Below are 20,332 nucleotides of genomic sequence, written 5' to 3'. Positions count from 1 at the left end.
TGTGTTTAATAGTACTAAAATTATACAGATTTCGAAAGGGGGGGCTGAGAGAGAGGGGTATTTTTGCACAATAGGATAACGCACGACAACTTGCCAACGAGAAGTAGTACTATCAAAATTTGTTTCGTATCTCAAGATAAATATCTGCTCCAAATTTTACTCTTATCTCAAATTGCTCGTATATCGGGGCACTCGTATGTCAAGGTACCACTGTAAAGCTTTACAGTAACATAGAAAAAAAGTCTTTTTTTGGACAAACTATCTGTCTGATTGCTTCAGATGGACACAACAATGACAAAATCATGTATTGTTTCCAAGGCAACCCCTCCTCCCTTAAACTTTTGACCTATTGTTTTGGAGCCAAGGCACCCCTGGTCTTCTGAAGAGCAGTTGTAATAAAAATAAAAGAAAGGGGTGGGGTCAGAATGAGTGGAGGGCTGTCTACGGACCCCCTGTGCAATCTTTAACCGCCTCATCATTTGACCCACTAAATAACCTTCTGTGCGTGCATGTATTGTGTTTAATTATTAGGGGATGTTAACACATGAGTGGGTTCGTGCGAGCAGAACAATGTATTCGTATTAGTAGCTGCTTCTGAGATTTACATAATTAGGAAAATACGCCAGTATAAATTGCTTTTTTGCGTGTTTAATACAGCTGCTGCAAAACAAAGAATCCCAGAATCTGATCAAAGTCAGTGTTAGGATTATATTCTACTTTTAAAAGTCTTTTTTAGTGGCACCATCACAAAAATGTGCAAGTTCATTTGTCAACACGCCTATTGTAAGAGTTCGGCTGTATACTTTTACACAAAGAGATTAGATTACACTTTCTGATGATTTAACACAGCAAGAAGAAATAGATGACCATGTGCCATTCTAGTCAGCCCCCTGGCTAATGTGACGGTATGTGTTAGGCACTTTGTAAATCACCCTGTGACAATGTTATGGACCCGCCTACTAGTGCTTGTGATTATATACCCTGAAAAATGTGTTCAAAGCAAAAAAAGAGAAGAAACAAAGCTAAAAAGATGAGCCAACGAACGTGAAATCAAAGCAAACGCGCATGGAATGGAGCGGAAATTCATCTGCGGTTTCTATGGCGATGTCTTAAGAAGCCACAAAATATGTCAACATCTATGATTCTGTGCTTCTTTTTAGCCAATCCCTATCATTTTAAAATTCCAGACAATGACTATGAAAGAGACCCTGCAGCGAATATGGACACCATGTTTGCCGTCCATTCGTCACGTGGGATGAATGCGGACCTGTCAAGAGCAGTGAAAGCTACACGGTTTATGCTTGAAATGTAAAACATGAAACCATGGTCCATGTCCGTGGTGCTCTTGCTTTAGATTTATAGTTTGTTACTACAGTGGTACCCCGACATACGAGTGGCCCAACATACGAGAAATTTGAGAAACGAGTAAAATTTCAGGCTACTATTTATCTATTTTGTATTCCCTTCAAAATATTCAGAAAATGATGGACACAAATGTCCTCACAATAGGATAATGCACAACCACTTGCCAACGATAAGTAGTATATATAACTTTCGTATTAGTGATCGCCTCGCCATTCGCAATGACTAAAAAAACCTGAAAAAATGCAATGCCCCGCCCAGTGCTCGTAGAGACATTTCACAAGGGAGTTAAGACCAGAAAGACAGTGGCCATGATGTTCTTATGAGCAGCATCTCACGTCCGCTGTCTGCTCGTATATCAAAATTTGTCTCGTATCTCAAGATAAATATTTGCCCAAAACTTTACTCGCATCTCAAATTGCTCGTATGTCGGGCCACTCCTATGTCGAAGTACCACTGTAATCATTACAGTTTGACTATAACAAAAAAGAAATAAGAACAAATATGCAATAGCCTCCTCATGACTAAACATGTCTTAATATTTCCGTACCTTATTGTAGTAATGGACTTGCACGGAATGCCATTGGCCATCACTAACACCACCCGGGATGAATGGGGACACAGTGGACTTGGTCTCTCCTAGAGGACAAGAGTAGAAAAATGATAGGATTAACAATTTGATCATAAATCACCAATTGCGCATGGCGTCATTTGTCTTGTCAGTTTGTCCACTTTAGCCTTAACGCAAGGCACAAAACTTTGGATTTCTGATAAATGACTTTGTTTGTCAAAGGTAGGAAGGAGTGGCCCCCAGGCAGGAATCCACAATGTTGACAAGTGTGTTTTATTTTTTTTGTGCGCGTTTGTGCGTGTGTAAGTGTGTTGCTTAGCCAAGGTTTTTCTCATATTTGTTGACAGTAAAATCCACAATGAAATATCTGACCTAATATTTCAATATGATGTCATAGATTCATAGTTTACACATAAAAACTGAAAGCAAAATCAGAGATTGACCTTCTCTGCCTTTCATTAGGTCGTAATCCATGATTAAGTTGATAATAAGTGCAATTAACTTTGAACTTTAAGTCATATTTTAGATTTGGCAGTAGTCCCAAGAAAGGATTCAACTAATCGTATTAAACTGAATCTCCTTTAGTCTTTATTGGACCATGGGAAAGTAGGGGGAGGAGTCAAAAAGCAAGCCCATACCCGTTAGATCAATGGTTATCAGTATTTTCTTTGTGAGACTACACACAAACGTGTGTGTGTGTTTGTTTAAGATGGAGTTGGTCACTTTGAGATAACATTGGGAAGTTGTAAAAAATAAAAAGAAAGGCAAACATTAGGTTTGGACGCACGTTCAGGAACTGCTGATAATAAATGGAAAAGAAAACAAGCCCCACCTCCTGAGAAGGTAAGTTGAACCTGCTCGTCAATGATTTCCAAAGCAATGAAGTCATGTTTTTCATTGAATCGGCCATTGTAGAGAAGCAGGGCATTTCTTTCTCTGGTTGCAAACCTGGTAAAAACACAAAACAAAACCAAATAAAAATCAGCTTGCTTAATATGGCCTTTTGTGTATGTGCATTTTTGTGACGCAGAGGCTCTTGAAGAAAAGTCATTAAACAAGAAAAAGCCGGAAATGAGTAGCGTATGGACTATGGGCAGGAAAGCAGGTTCCCCCGCCATTAAGGGGGAAACCTGGCGGCTCGTGAGCAAAGTTCACATGCGAGCTGTTCGGGAATGCAAGGTGAGGGCAGGGGAGTCAACCGGCAGATGCCAGCGAGCCAGGAAGTCGGCAAAGCTGAAGCCATTCGCTGATAAGGGAAACTCATCACAAAGACTTTCCTGTTTTCAGTTTTTTTGTTTCACCATCGTACGATGGATCAACTCCCATTATTGCGCTAACTTTCCTACCTTTGTACAAAAAGCAAAATAAGCAAAATTTTCTATTACGAAACCAACTGAGTGCTTAACTGTAACTGTTTTTTTTCATTACAAGGTCAAATGCAGTCTTCAAGGCCTTCTCAGCTGGCCTAAGAAATATCAGAATCATATACATTATATTTTGTCCATGAATACTTATTAAATAATTCCAAATTGTCTGTTAGCTTTCTTCATTGCTTTTCCCCTCTGGTTGCATTGCTTCCAGATGTGTGTTTTCATATTGAAGCATTTAACCAATCACATTTCAGCCATTATTTGTTGCCAGGGTCATAAATCTGCCTCAAGGCCTTCACAATCAGTTCTGCAGGCTCTGCTGCTTTGAACCAGCGTCCATAAGACTGTTGCTTTAACCAATCAGATTACCAAATGAGAAATGAATCACTTACATGAGAGATATGGTAAAGTGGAACCTTTGCCGCAAGCCCCTAAAGGTGACGAAAGACTGTCCGGGGAAGCTGCGCGTGGTCATCTCGCAGTACGGCTTCTCGTACTCGCCGGGTAGACATTGGCATACAAACCCACCGGTGAGCCGGTTCACGCATGCGCCGCCATTTTTGCAGACGCCTGGTACGCAGCTACCCAACCAGGTGTTCACCTCGCAGTGTTCGCCTATAAAAATAGAGGGGTGATTTAGCATAGTGGGTCCACTTCAGCTTCATATCCATCATAACTTCAATAGCAAAGGCCAACAAGTTAAAGACAGAAAGAGTGGTTAGCAGATGAAGAACTTGATAATAAAGTTGATTTATGGGAAGATCTATTTAAATTTGTTTAGGTTAAAAAAGCTGACAACTAAAATCCGTTCACTTAGAAGTCTTATAACAAATGCATGCATGCTATACAGTGTTTTTAGATTTTGTGTCTCCTGCTTACAAACCGAAAAGGGTCAAATTATTAATAATCGAAACATAAATCAGTCATGGAAATTCCACTTCTTATCACCAACATTTTTTCCTGACTTTCCAGACACGGTTAGGTCTCCAAAGCCTTGGAACCAGGTAATAGCCCTTCTCTCTACGGTATAATCCCATTCTCCATGGGGTAAATTATAAGTATCTATTTCCCTATAATGTGGAAACCTGAGGAGAACACTGTCATCAACGCAATTATAGACCCGTGATGGGCCAAGTGTTGATCTGCGACCTTGAGTTTGGGTACAAAAAAAACATGCTTGGGGACAAAACTGGGCGAAGGCAAGAACAGGGCAGTGAGTGATAGAGATGGGTATAATTGGGGTAATTAGATCAGATAAGATGGAGGAAGAGAGGCGGGCATAGGGCGATGAAGGCTGTCTCGTTTTGACCTATTAGGAAGACAGACAGAGGCAAGTATCCGGTGAAGTACTGGGAAATACCCCTAGAGTAATGCTTAACCGAAAAGATTCTCTTACCAGTAAATTCGTCCAGACACTCGCAAGTGTAGCCGCCCTCTCGGCTACGACAGCGTCCGTTATTCTTGCAAGGCCCAGAGTAGCAGAGGTCGATCTCAGTCTCGCAATAGTCGCCCGTAAAACCGACCGGGCAACGGCAACGGAGCCCGTTGATGGGATGTATGGGCCGGAATAGGACAGTGTCGGATGTGATGAAGGGGGGTGAACTATCAAATTTGAGTACGGAAACACATTTCATGTAGTTCTCGCAGGGTTCTCGAAGGCAGATGTTGTCATCGAATGGCAGAACCTGCAAAGTAAACCAACAGTTATGTATTAAAAATACCATTCATTTCATGTACAGTGGTAGCTCGACATACAAGTGCCCCGACATATGAGCAATTCATATTATATTATTATGAGCGATCTGAGTAAAATTTGGAGCAAATATTTATCTTGAGATATGAGACAGATTTTGATATACGAGCAGACAGATGCTGCTCATAAGAACGTTATAGCCACTGTCTTTCTGGTCTTAACTGCCTCGTGTTATGTCTCTGTGAGTACTGGGCGGAGCATTGGATTTTTTTAGTGTTTTTGTTTTCCTGTTAGTCATTGCAAATGGCAAGGCGATCACTAATACGAAATGTATATATGCTACTAGTTGGCAAGTGGCCGTGCGTTATCCTATTGTGAGGATATTGTGTGCATTATTTTGGGAATAGAATTAAGTTTAGTGTTAGGTTATCTTAAATTTATTTCTGAGTGTGTCTGCAACGTAATTAAAGTTCATTTAAATTTGTTTATGTTATGTTACGAGCACGTTGTCGTGCAAAAAGTCCCCCTCGCTGTCCGTTTCTCCCCCCTTCAAAATCCATATAATTTTATAACTATTTAACACATTTTAGTAATATGAAACCACTAGTTATTTGTTACTCTGTTAACAGATGGCAAATTAGAAGAAATCAAACATTTTTTCCAATCCAATATCCTGTTTTTGGTGTTTTTTCAGAGAGTTGGAACAAATTAATTTGTTTTTAGTTCATTTCTATGGAAAACGTCCTTTTGAGTTATGAGAATATCGACATACGAGCTCAGGAACGCATTAAGCTGGTATCTCGAGGTACCACTGTATGTACAAACGCCTATATATACTAGACTTTACCTCCTGAGAGGATATGATCCTGAGCAGAGTCCTGTTCAGATAAATCTGCTCCTGCAGTTCCTCTGAAGCAAAGAAGGCTCCCTTTCCAGGTCCTCCGCCAGGTTGCATCGCCGAAAAAGTGACGTTAAGGATGGATCCCTGCACGTCGGTATCGTTCTGGATGTTGAAAACAAAAACGGCATCGCGCCTGGTGGAGAGCACCGCTGCCACGCCGTCCACGAAGAGACCCAGCAAGGGTGACAGGAAGCGTTCTTGGGACATGTTCTCCAGGCGCACCGTGATGCTGTTGGTCAGCATGTCGTCGGTGATGATGGTGACGCGGAGAGTACAGCGGGCAGAGGCGGTGTGGATACCATCTGGAATACAAATGTAACACTAACTTGAGTTTCACAAGATGTTTTTGTTCTCTAGATCAGCAGTCGGGAACCTATTTGACCAAGAAAGCCATAAACAATTGATATTTTCAAACATTATTCCTTGAGAGCCATATTCAGAATTTAAAAGTAAAAATACTGTATTTTTACGACTATAAGGCCCACTTAAAAGTCTTAAATTTTCTCCAAAATAGACAGACAGTGCGCCTTATAATCCAGGGCGCCTTATATATGAAAAAAAAACAGAAAACCAAAAACCACCACTGTCGGATATTAAAAAAAACACAAACGCCTGAACTGAAAAAATACTGTTAAATATGCAAATGCCATCTTGGTTTACAACATCTTCCATCATATAGCTCCTCCTCTATGTGCATATCACTACCCATTGTAACTTAATCCTTTGCATGCAGTCGCATACCAATTTCTTACTATAGTCTCGTGATGTCTATAGGCAGCGTAAGGCCATGCTGACATAAAGTTAACAACAGGTGGTGGCGGCAGCATGAAATAGATCATAGCTTGACCAGGGGCAAGACTGAGGTTATGTCCACACATACGCCAACGTTTTTAAAAGCAGCTTTCCACTCTGGATTAAAGATCCGTTGACGGGGAGAAAAAAAATTATGTCAACAAGGAAATTTGGAAGTTGTTGAATGCATGCTGGAGCAACAGGTGCCACCATGGCCGATTTGGGGGTTGACAAACATAGCAGTGAACCTATCCTATCAAAATGAATGTACTACAGTGGTACCTCGACATACGAACACCCCGACATACAACCAATTCGAGATACGAGTAGAATTTCGAGATACGAGAAAGCCAGGTGGCCAAGATTTGAACAAATGTATTTGTTTTTAGTTCATTTCAATGGTAAAAGTTTGTTTGAGTTACAAGAATATCGACATAGGAGCTCAGTCCTGAAACGAATTAAGCTCTTATTTTGAGGTACCACCGTACTACCGTATTTTCTGCACTAGAAGCCACACAAAAGTCAAGGAAAAACACCCAAGTGAACTAGCATTATGTGTTAAGCTGATGATTCATCTCTCATTCCGTGGGGGGCCTACCTTTGCTATTTATAGATCCCACCAGCTGCTAACAAATAACACATATGCACAAAGGATGGGCTGAACCATGTAACTGACGGGTGTGGCAAATGCAGATGCTATGGAAAAACAGACACTTTTACCATGCACAAGATTAGGTACACTTGCCCTCTAGTAAATAGTCGTGCGTTATCCTATTGTGAGGACATCTGTCTTATTTTAGTACTATTAAACACATTTTAGTAATATCAAACCACAAATTATGTTATTTTGTTAATATATGGCAAATTAGAACAAATAAAACATTTTTTTCCAATCCAATATTCTTTTTTTGGCGTTTTTTCAGAAGGTTGGAAGGAATTAATTAGTTTTTAGTTCATTTCAATGGGCAACATTCGTTTGACTTATGAGAAAATTGACATACGAGCTCAGTCCCGGAACAAATAAAGCTCATATCTCGAGGTAACACTGTATTACCATAACTTTTAACAACCCAATACCAGAAACCCATTTTATTAGGATGCAGGACATGACCCCACATGCTAACAGCGAAAAAAAAAACATGAGGATGCACTTTTGTAACAGCTGTCTGTGAGTGAGTACACACATACTCAACATATGCACACACACACACACATTTTCTATACATAATGCATTCCCTGCATGGTTGTCATTGACACATATAAATCTTTACTGATCAGGATTATGTTGATTTTCCATAAATGTTGAGTTTTCAAATCATTTTGAATAAAATACAACTCCAGTGGCCACTTTAGTGCACAAAAACAAAAGGCCTTTTTACTGATTTAGTGAGCAGGATGGGCTGTAAAGCACCAGAAAACAAACAAAAAGACCATTCAACAGGTTGCAGGCAAGCTGGGAAGACACACTTGATCTTCACACCTTGTTACGTATCAGTACTTACTCGATTAGCATGCACACACTTCTGACTACTGTTGACATTTATCACCCTGAAAGACAAAGGCAAGTCTGAGCGGAAAAATGTTGAACTAACAGGAGTTTATAAAAGCAGGAAGCTTAAACGTCAATGCATTGTTAGAGAAAAAAATCTTTCTCTGCACTGACATTTTTTTACCACATTTTTTACAGCAAATAAGCAACAGGAACTTCTTGTTTTAGGTGTTTTAAATACTTGAAAGCCACCAGCAAGTTTCTCCCATTTGAAACATTTACTAAAAAAAAGACAAAAAGCCTTTGTACCAATCACAGGCAGGATATATAAACCAGTTAAAAAAGTCCTTTTTTGGACTACTTTTACATATAAAAAACATGATGATAATAATAAACACTGACATAAAAAATAAATTTGCTATTTATAAATGTGTGTCAAGGCTATAAAGGTCGTAATAGTCCTTACTACATGAAAACTCACAGTACCCCTCAGGTTATATGGATAAATACTACAAGTCCTGACAGAGAGTTGATCATTAACCACATCAGAGCCATTGGAAAAAATGCTTAACTATTAAAGCTGAGTGTGGGGAAGAAAGGTAATAAAAAAACATAGGCTGTGTCTGCGTATTTGGGTGCAAGAATTATGTGTGCATGTGTGACCATATATCAGTATGTCTGCACACACAGCTGTTAGAGCCCAATTTCCCCCTCAACACCTGCAACTCTTCAGGGGGGTCCCTTCGGGGCCCCCCTCTTCACACAAAAGAGTTCGTTCGTCGCCTGTCAGAAGTGATGGCGTCGAGTGGAAATTAGACGGATTTTGTGGAGGGTAGAGAGGGGCTTGGGGGGGTTATTGGGGCTTTTTGCACGGGAACACGCTGGTAACATAACATAACCAAATTTAAATGCATTTCGATTATGATGCAAATACACTCAAAAATAAGTTGAATCTATCCTTACACTAAACTTCACTTACACTAAACTAATTCAAATTTAGTTTGATATTTTGATACCTTTCTTTATAAATTGAAATGAACTTGGATTATGATGCAGACATTCAACAATACATTTTAATCTAACATAACACTAAACTTAATTCTAATTTTGTATTAAAGTTTGATACCTTTCTTCTCCCAGTTTGGCTCTTTTTGCCCCGCCTCCACACTGACTTTCAGTCAATATCAAGGGTTGTTTGAGTTTGTATTCCCTTAAAAATTGTCCCAAAATGATGCACACAAATGTCCTCACAATAGGATAACACACTACCACAGGCAAACGAGAAGTACTATATACGCCATTCGCACTGACTAACGGGGAAAAAAACTAACTGAAAAAAATGCAATGCTCCGCCTAGTGCTCGTAGAGACATAGCACAAGTTACTTGCAAAGAGAGAGACAGTGGCCATGATGTATTTATGAGCAGCCTCTGCCGTCCGCTATCTGCTCGTATATCAAAATTTGTCTCGTATCTCAAGAAAAACATCTCAAATTGCTCATATGTTGAGGTACCACTGTATTGTGTAGTAAAAGTAAGGAAAAAAAACCTGTTTGTTCAACAAAGGAACCAGCTTGAATTTTCAATTCAGGTAAAATATGACCTTCATTCAGAGTTAAGTATTGAGAAGTATCCACAGTAAAACCCTTAACCTTTCACTTGACGCACGCTTGAAACCAGCAACCCGCTGGTTCCACCATATCAACTCCGAGTTGAATAGCCTCTCACAAGTCAAAGACAAGTGCTCTCGATGAGCCGCCATTAAAATCCGAGAGCGCCCCCTGAACCATGAGGCCCAGAGCCGACCGACTTGGGTAGGGTGTCGACATTGGCAGAATGGAAGCACTGTTCCACGTGAGAGGAAGGAACGCTATGGGTACCGTAATCCTTGAAGGCATCGTTTCATCAGTTCTACCACAGGATATGAAGTTGAATAGTGCTAAAGGTTTGTAGTGTTTTTAAAAGGGATTAGAATCAATCTGTTAATCTATGGGTTTTTTTTGTGTGTCTGTGTATGTGTAATAGATTTAATATTTATTTTTGGATTTGACACATTTAAAAGGATAGTCACAGGGCCTTCAATTTTAAAGTAAATGACAAAATTAAGAATATTTTGAATGGTCACGCTACCAAAAAGATTCCCTTTTTTTAAATATGAAGTTATTAAGTATTTTGTATGATATTTAGTCTTATTTATGGTAGAAAAATGTATTCCTCAAGTAAACTTCTTTTTTTCAGGCATGCTCAGATGATAAAATAGCTAAAAATACTTTGTGAAACTACATTTGTTGTAACAAGATATATGTATTATATATTTTTTTAAAGTTTCATTTAAAAAGAGAAATATATAAATCAAAATTGAGAACTTTAGGAGCCACTGCTCCAAAACCAAAGGAATTTACATTTAGAATTTGATTTGAATTATCTTTATTATCATGTATTTTTTTTGAATTATCATGTATTTTTTAGCTATTTAAGTGGCATTCAAATGTAGTCAGATTGATATTCCCATGTATAATTGTGTTCTAGGCTAATTATTTAGTTTTTGTTGAGATTTTGTTTCAATTACAAAACTATCCCAAGTGTGTGGCCATCTGAATAGGATGCTTATCTCATTCTCATGTCCTATTTCCCAGCACATTAGAGCTAGGTGAAGAGTCAAACACGCCTGCCCTACAAAGGGAGGGCGATCACTCAACTAAGACCGAGAATGTACGCAAACAATGCGCATTGCACTCGGTGCCTAATCAGCACTTTGTGACACACTTTGGAACTAAAAAATTGCATTTTGCAATTTGTTTTAGGTTTTTCTACCTCCACCCTTCTTCTTTCCAGCTCTCTATGCCTTCCTCTTCTCTCCAAGGAGGTTTCTTGTTGCAGTTATTGTTGGTGCTGGTTACTGATAAATAGGGTGCTTGGTTACCAACCGACACGCCATTGGCTTCGTTCAACAAAGTGCTGGAAAGGAGGGGGGGATGGAGTAGGCATCAAGGGGGGCTGTCGCCACGGGTTACCGTGAGACTTGTGTTTAAATGTGGCTAAATAGAAAGTCGAGTAAGTCTTTCAACTTGATTAGGGTGGACAAAGATGGCGTGACACTGACCCTTGCAACACCCCCATAGACACCTGATGAATGCCCAACCGTCATTTTACATTATAGCCAATCAAATGAGAGCTAGAGTTTAGCTATGAGGTCACAAGAAATTGATAAAAAACACTTTTTCCTACAATATGGAATGTTGAATTCATTGAATAATATTTATACTTAAATTGGAGGTCAAAATATTGTCACATGGGCCACAGGTTTGCCAATATTGTCCTATTTGAATGTAATAAAAATGTAAAAAAAATATTTGTCTATCAATAATACTCATTTAAAATTATTATTATTATTATTACAGTCCAATCCAATATCTTGTTTTGGGTGTTTTTTTCAGAGGTTTAAAACAAATTAATTCGTTTTTAGTTCATTTCAATGGGAAACGTTGGTTTGAGTTATGAGGAAATTGACATACGAGCTCAGTCCTGGAACGTATTAAGCTCATATCTCGAGGTACCACTGTATTATTGAAAATTGCAATAAAAACTATGAGAAAACATTGGATAACAAAGCTGAAACTAAAGTCTAGAAAGCCAAACATAAGAGACAAAGTGAATTCTGGGGGGAAAAAAACTAAAAACAAATTATGCACCCAAGTACTTTATGTTAAATTCAAAGCCTGAAGGCTTACTTTTAAAATGCTGTCAACATCCCAAAGCATAAAGCACTATTAAACAGAAAAATGTTGAAGCCTAACAATTATCAGTTAGTACAGTAAATCAAGCAACAACAAAAAAAAGTTGAATCAAACTCTAAGCATGTTTTTTGGCATGATTCATGGCGGTGAACAAGATTAGACGAGTGTAGCTTTTTCGTAACATGAGACAATGAGTCAGCGCTTGGTGGAATTTCAAATACCCCACGAGGCGTAGGTTGAACAACGTATTGTGCGTGACGTGCTTTTAGCTCATGTTGTCAGCTGTTTGGTCGACGCGAGCCAGCTGGGAAGCCTGGCAAACATGGGCCCAAAACAATGAGTCCAACATAATGCCTGTTAGGAGGGTAGTCAGTCAAGTGGAACATTAAATTAATTGATTACCGTATTTTCAAGACTATAAGGCGCACCGCATTATAAGGCGCACCCTCAATGAATGAAATTTTTCCATGTATAGGGCACACTGTATTATAAGGTGCACTGTCTATTTTGGAGAAAATTTAAGACTCTTAAGTGCGCCTTATAGTCATGAAAATACGGTAATTGCTATTGACTTCCATGTATGAAGCACTCACTACTTTACAGTCACCTCTAGAGCCAGCCATTGTTGATGTTTTGGATTTTTTTGTATAAAATCTTGCAGTGTGGGAGGAGCTATATGATGGAAGATTTTGTAAACTAAGATGGCATCTGCATATTTAACAGTATTGTTTCAGTTCAGGCGTTTTTGTTTTTTTAATATCCGACAGTGGTGGTTTTTTGTTCTTGGTTTTCTGTTTTTTCCATATATAAGGCTTACTGGATTATAAGGCGCACTGTCTATTTTGGAGAAAATTTAAGACTTTTAAGTGTGCCTTATAGTCGTGAAAATACGGTATATAGCGGCAATTTTGATACAAATCCAGATTGATCTGCTTTAACTACAAGTTGGACCCCCAATGCATCATTCCTGGAAGGCTTTAGGGGTGTTGAAAAGCTAAAGTGGAGGAGAGAACAGCGACACGCTTGAATGGAGGGGAATAATTCCCTCTCTCCAGGAGATTCTTTGAAGTCGGGGAGCAAAAGCGGGAATGTGAGGGTAAAAATAGAACCACCCACTTTTCTTCCCTTCCTTTTCTTCTTTCCTTGCCTTAAATCACCACGCTCATTCTCTTTTATTCTCACTCTTATCACAGAAGCAACGGTCATCTCGTCAGTTGCCGCCAGGGTCACTCAAGTGTCAGCATTGTGCTGCGTGACACCGCTGGCGAGAACATAACGTGATAATGAGTCAGGATGTGCCGTGGTCTGTCACAATAAGACAGCAAAAAACAACAAAAATGTGGAATATTGTGTGTTTAAAGTAGGGCTGCGGCTATATAGTGGTACCTCGAGATACGAGCTTAATTCGTACCGAGACTGAGCTCGTATGTTGATATTCTTGTAACTCAAACGAATGTTTCCCATTGAAATGAACAAAAAACAAATTAATTTGTTCTAACCCTCTGAAGAAACACCAAAAAACAGGAGATTGGATTGGAAGAAATATTGTATTTCGTCTAATTCGCCATCTTTTAACAAAGTAACAAGTAACTACTTGTTTAATAGTACTAAAATGTGCTTAATAGTACTAAAATTTGACGGATTTCACAGGACGAGAGAAATTTTGCACGGCAATGAGCTCGTAACGTAAACAAATTTAAATGAACTAGGATTACGATGCAGACACTCAAAAATAAGTTTAATACAACCTTACACTCAACTTAATTCTAATTTTGTAATAAAGTTAATATCGAGGGTTGTTTGACTTTGAATTCCCTTCAAAATATTCTGAAAATGATGCACACAAATGTCCTCACAATAGGAAAACGCACGACCACTTTCCAACGACAAGTATTATATACTCTTCTCATATTAGCAAAGAAGTTCCGCCATTCGCACTGACTAACCTGAAAAAAAAACACTATAAAAATGCAATGCTCCGCCCAATGCTCGTAGATATCTGTTATACACGAAAGAGAGTTTCCAGGGACACAAACGTGGGGATAATTGTGTTCAAGCTAGTGAGAATTAGGTTTGACAAATGGTTGATATCCTCTTCAGGTAGTAATTACTGTCACCACAAAGTATGGCTTCTGCTAAGCCACTGAACTGTCATACTAGGACAGCAGTATTTAACATTAAAAGAGAAAGAAATCAATCAAAAACCAAGTTGTATGCAGCAGTCCCAGGTGTCTTTACAATTACACACTCCCACTTCCGCCGTTCTTTAAAGGGAATTTTATTAGAACAACGTAAATCTTTCGGTTTGATATACTAGCACACACCTGCCCCAAACAGACACATTTGTGATTCCACACTTTTCCACACAAAAACTAAAATATTCTCACACTGTCATGTCTTTTTTGCTCGAGTTTTATCTGCATTCCTGTGGCCGATCTGCCATGCATAAATCTATGACGCCATATATAATTAAGATTGGGGCATCGTTTTAGATCAAGCCTTTAATTTGCCGTTTATTGTCAAAAATAGAATTGCATCAGCAAAATGTGCCAATTCTAGAAGAGATGTCGACATCTTAGATCAGACAGTAATTCACAAAATGGTCGCCGAAGGAAGACAAAGGGGTAGAAGGGAGTGATCGGATCAGTTACACAGTGTCAAAGGTATGTGCCAGATAGACTGTCATCACTTTGGTAATAACAGACCATTGCAAGTCTTGACCCCTCCCACACTCAATGGTGAAAAACAACATGAGTGACTATCAGGGGCAAGAACGGATTGGCGGTACATAAAACTGACTGGGAACAACCATGTATGCAAACTAAATTAGAATTAAGTTTAGTGTTAGGTTCGATTCAACTTATTTTTGAGTGTTTCTGCATCGTAATCCAAGTTCATTTAAATTTGTTTATGTTGTTACGATAGCGTTGCCATGCAAAAAGTACTGTTAGTACTATTAACCACATTTTAGTATACTATTAAACCACTAGTTATGTGTTACTTTGTTAATAGATGGCCAATTAGAACATATTAAAAATGTTTTTCCAATCTAATATCCTGTTTTTGGTGTTTTTTCAGAGGGTTGGAACAAATTAATTTCTTTTTAGTTCATTTCAATGGGAAATGTTCGTTTGAGTTACGAGAAAATCGACATACGAGCTTAGTCCCGGACTGAATTAAGCTCATATCTTGAGGTTCCACTATACTATATCATAGAAACTCATTCTGGAAGCGTGACACTCAACACATTGGGGACAAACTTCACAGCTTCAACTCAAAGCTACCAGAATGGTGCCACCAGTGAAGGTGAAAACAAGAAAGACAAAACAAGGCTAGGACTGAGATCTTAAAACTGTCCCAATCTGGTACAAGCCATTTTTTGGGGGGTGATCGAGGCGATAAGTTGATAAAGGGATGTGGTTGGCAGCAGCATGTGTCTAATTTTTAAATATCCCATACTAACAGGGAAGCATTTGTGAGAACAGCTCTTGTCAACAACATTGTGACATCTAAATAAACACACCAACTATATTGATGGGACATTAAAAACAACTCCCAAATAAGGGAATGATGTCGCAACAACTTTGATAGACTTGAAATTGAAGAAGCGTTTGGAAGGGTTGGGTGCTTTTTGTAAGCAGGATAAAAGGTGCAAAGGGATCCGTGTGTGAAACTTTGTCTTAACACTGCAGGGCGAAGACGCTCCAGCTGCTGTCTGATGTTGACTACGGCCAAAAAACATCTTATGTAGAGCCCGTGTGCTCGCATACGAGTCTGTAAAAAGACCTTACAGTTCAAAGAAGTCAGAAGGTAAACTTAATACATCTGAGTGAGCTCCAGTTCCAGCTGCTAAAATATGAGGCCTAAAGCCTTGAAGAAAATTTCAACCAGCGTCGTTTTGCATTCAAATAAAATGCTACCCAATCACAATTGCCTTAGAGCACGTGTCAAAGTTGTGGTTCGGGGGCCAAACCTGGCCCGCTGCATCATTTTGTGTGGCCCGGGAAAAGTAAATCATAAGTGCCGACTTTCTGTTTTAGGATCAAATTAAAATGAAGAGTATAGATTTATATTACATTTCCGTATTTTACCCCTTTTAAATCTATAATTGTCATTTTTTCAGTTTTTAGTTCAAAAATCATTTTGTAAAATCTAAAAATATATATTAAAAAAGCTAAAATAAACATTGTTTTAGATCTATAAAAAAAACTGAATATTCAGGGCTTTTAATCTAGTTCTTTTAATCTGTTTATAAAATAAAATCTAAATATCATATCTAAAATGGTCCGGCCCACATGAAATCAAATTGATATTAAAGCATCCCGCGAACCAGAGTTTGACACCCTTGCCTTAGAGTATGAAAAACAGTCTGTCTTGGAAAATTTGACAAACATCACGCCTGCATGACCATTTCCACACATCATATTGTCCATTACTCTTAAACCATTGAGTGAAAAACTAGCCAATCAAATATTAGTAATCCTTCTGGATTACTCGTTAGATCAACATATCCAGCACCATTGGAAAAATCCATTGAGAGAAAACACATGCCTTGCCTAACAGACAGTACACCTGTCACCAAATCCAAAAGTGTTGAAGAGCTCGATAAATACTTGGCTATGATCTGTTTTTAAACTCAAATTATTGCACAGTGTCATCTTCCATGCTTTTTTAGCACTAAGTGACAGACATTTAATTAGATATATATTGAAATAACTACCAGATTAATGGTTTGTCTAACCCAGATGTCATGTCAGACATGATTCAGAATTATTTAATGGTCAGTCAACATTAGCCAAACTTTCTGAGAGACCAACAAGTGAGTTTGTCCAGACTCTTTGGACTTCATGGGTGTTCCTCCCTTCCCGTCAACAATTGCATTGCCTGAGGGCAGAGTCTACATGCTGAGAGTTGTAAAGGTTAAAACAGTAGCCACAATTTCTCTATAGACATATTTGGAATGCTTGGCATAAAAGATGATTGCCTGGTTTGTGACCAAATGGAAACATCAATTCAAACGTAGAGCAAATGTTACATTCCGATTCCCAAAACCAGTAAAGTTCCAAGTAACCGAATTCAGCCTGTACATAGAAAAGTTCTAAGAAGCTTACCATGCTATCATTCTACTTCCCACACTTGTCACTCAGCCAGGCGACATATAATACACACTCACCCCCCTCATTCTGCCTTACCATTACTTAACATTCCTACAGACAGTCATCACGCAATGTCACACTCGTAGAGTGCTAACAGGCATTTTCTTTTAATTTTATCAATAGTGAACAAAGAAGAGTACTGTGTCATCTGAGTGAGAGCAAAGACATGTTTCAGGTTACGACTCTCTACCTCAGGGGTCGGGAACCTTTTTTGAGGAAGAGAGCCACAAACAAATCATATTTCCAATGTTATTTCTTGTGAGCCATACTATGAATTTAAAAGTCAAAATACATATATGTTAACCAGTGCTTTTTCAATTTTTTTTTGTAATTTCACCACTTTTAAAGTGGAAAAAAAACTTTTTTCAAAGATTCTTATGCTGTTGCCAATCAATGACTTGTACAATGTATTCCAGAAGAGTATACAGCGAAAAAAATGAAGATTAAAGCAGTTCTAGATGTAGTATCTCAATTCTTTCACCAGCGCTTTCCATATTTTGGCTCACAAGTTAGCAAAGAGCCAGATGCACTCATCAAAAGAGCCACATAAGGACCCCGAGCCATAGGTTTTTACCCCTGCTCTACCCTGAAAACCTGTTGGGATCTAAGTGGGGGTATAAGGATTGAGGACCCTGGAAACCTGTTGGGATCTAAGAGGGGGTATCAGGTTAGAGGACCCTGTTTATTTCCTGCAGATATTTCTTTAAAATTCTACCATAAATGTCATAATCGAAGTTAAAGAAAATTGCAAGGTAAAAACCCTGTTCCACCTTAATGTCCGACCTACCACCCCCTTTTGCCTGAAGGCCTTACGTTTGCAAACAAACAAGGCCACTCTTTGAAATCCCCACAGCAAACAGGCCCGGCATGACAAGACAACACCTCACTGGAACGTCCACTTTCCGCCTTACCGCCCCCTAACAAAGATTTCCTGTTGACCACTTGACCCTTACCCAGAAAAAAAAACATCTTTACATCTGATTCAGGGTGTTCCAATGTCACTCTTCTCCTAAACGAGTCTGTTTGTAAGCCTTTCCAAACATCTCTGGTCTGTAATTGAGAATTCAAACTGCAGTGAAGTCCAACACTAACCAGCCTACCAGGTCGCCTATGGTATTTTTACGCTTCAAACCAACAGCCTCAAGGCAGAGTGTCTGCAATCTTCCTGGTGTATTTCACAGATAATTACACTCACTTTAAATTCAACAGATAGTAGTAGTAAGTTCTGCTTGTTTAGTGGAGAAACTTGTAGACAAAAACCCAAAGAGGGCAGTTTAATCTAATAAAATTCTGCAGCCAGTAAGGATGCTTGATTTAGCCATGACAACCACGTGGAAAAACTTCTTTGGCCACACACAAAGAGACACTTTGAAAACTAACATGAGAGTCTAAAAGAAGTTAGATTGAGGCACAAGTGAAAAATAAAGTTCCATAGCTCGTTTCTGACTGACTTCAACACATCAAACTTGCTATTTTACTCTTTTGTAACCAATTAACAGAGGTCTTGCGACTATGATTATGTTGCTTCCAGGTCAGAACATTCTGTTATTGTCTATTTTCACACACCCTCATTAGTAGAAGTGCTATTGCTGCATCTAACAGTAGAAGGTGAAAGGTTGTGTGTAGAGTAGTTCAGGGTCAATCCTAGTCCTTGTCTTCTTTCATCTCACAGGTGGGACAACCCAGTGTTGGGATTTGTCTGCAAAACGCTTGTTAGGTAAGAAGTCACATTTCTTGTCTGGCCATTAGAACCATGTCAGGAAATATGTCAACGTCCTACAATCACGGGTTTTAACACAATAGTTAAACAGTGGAATTTTGTGAAAGAGTATTTGACTCACTCAGAACTATGACTATTGAAATTATAGGAGTAGACCTCATCTAGTCATTGGCAACATGTTATTTGTCTTCCTGGTGAACATTGAAATGATATTAAAACAGTGTTTTGTGCTTTTTGGGTTTATTTCTTAAAGAAAATAGCTCCAGTTTGTGACTCAGTGAAGATCAATTTATCAAACCGTGGGTATAGTGGACCCTTAATTCCAATTAGTGAGGCAACCTACCATAAAACAGCATGCCAGAGGGATTTAAAAAAAACTAGTAAACATAAAAGATCATATTCAATGTAGCACAGTTAAATAAACGGGACAGCACATCTGTCCAAAATTAGGCAATTGCTATAATTACATGTTCGTATAGAGTGCTTTTTCAACTCAAACATAAAAAGACGGCTGAGAGGGAAAGTGGGAGTTGAAATTCGGAGGGATTGAGAAGAGGAGAAAGAAAAAGCTGAGCTGTGCAACTCTTTGAACCGGATTAAGAAGCAAACCAGATGCATGGCAGTTAAAGCCCCATGGGGGGAAAGTATAGGTGGGTGGATGGGCAGGTGGGGGGTGCATGTAGCAGCACGTCATCTTTCAACAAGGTCATAGAGAAGATCAGAAGACAGTGAAGCATCAATCACTGCTAATCTTTTAACGATAACATAACTAAACTTTTCAAGCCTGGAAGGCCCCTCTTTCAGGTATACATGCAAATTTCAAAATACAGTGGTACCTTGACGAGCTCAGTCCTGGAACGAATTAAGCTCGTATCTCAAGGTATCACTGTACACGATTCCTTGAGTTGACAAATATTAACCAGAGAAAATAAACTGATAAAAATGTAACATGGTGGTTCTGGATGACAGCATTATCCATTAAGAACTTAAATTTACAACAACAAAAAACACCCACAAACTTAAGGGCAATTCAAAGAAAACAAAGAGGTGGATTATAGTATAAAAAAAAAAAAACCTCTTCAGATAGTTATCATTAACCAGAACCCGGCCAAATGTTTTAACGTGAAATTCGACGAGCTTAGATTAGAGCTTTGACAAAAACAACATGTACACCTCAACTCTCTGCTCTCTTATTCTATCTCTTGAGTACAGATGGGACAGTGTTGTGGCTAGTTCAATGTGTTAAGCAAGTATATCTCTGGAGAGATACCAGGGAATTCTGAAGGGGGGGATGGAGCAACCTTCCCATGCCTTGTAAGTACCAAAACAAAAGCCGGAATACGAGAGAGTAGTTGGGAAAAATCTCAAAAGTCTGAAATGTTCCACTTTCGGGCAAAACTGGACTGGGCTACTACTAAATGCAGACCCCATTGGGACCTTCAAAAGGTCACTGTTGTCAGGGATACACCAAAGCCTGTCAGCTGTTATTGACAAACAGGAGTGTGTGTGTAGGGGGGCTTGGTGGGGGTCACAACTATACGGT

General features: G+C 38.9%; 1 protein-coding gene across 1 annotated transcript in view; it reads right to left on the bottom strand.

Moving 5' to 3' along the window:
* celsr1a (cadherin EGF LAG seven-pass G-type receptor 1a) overlaps nt 1-20,332 on the bottom strand; it is a 43,820-nt gene that overhangs the window by 18,826 nt on the left and 4,662 nt on the right. The window contains exons 2-6 of the mRNA XM_077709461.1: nt 5,844-6,199; nt 4,700-4,988; nt 3,696-3,918; nt 2,766-2,881; nt 1,913-2,001 (exon numbers count right to left, since the gene is read on the bottom strand). Coding sequence (XP_077565587.1) covers nt 1,913-2,001; nt 2,766-2,881; nt 3,696-3,918; nt 4,700-4,988; nt 5,844-6,199 — 1,073 coding nt within the window. The remainder of the gene's footprint in view (nt 1-1,912; nt 2,002-2,765; nt 2,882-3,695; nt 3,919-4,699; nt 4,989-5,843; nt 6,200-20,332) is intronic.

This window comes from Stigmatopora nigra, chromosome 23 (assembly GCF_051989575.1).
Source record: "Stigmatopora nigra isolate UIUO_SnigA chromosome 23, RoL_Snig_1.1, whole genome shotgun sequence".
Taxonomy (NCBI): domain Eukaryota; kingdom Metazoa; phylum Chordata; class Actinopteri; order Syngnathiformes; family Syngnathidae; genus Stigmatopora; species Stigmatopora nigra.
The sequence above is the reverse complement of the archived record's forward strand: the minus strand, read 5'-3'. Positions and strand labels throughout refer to the sequence as shown.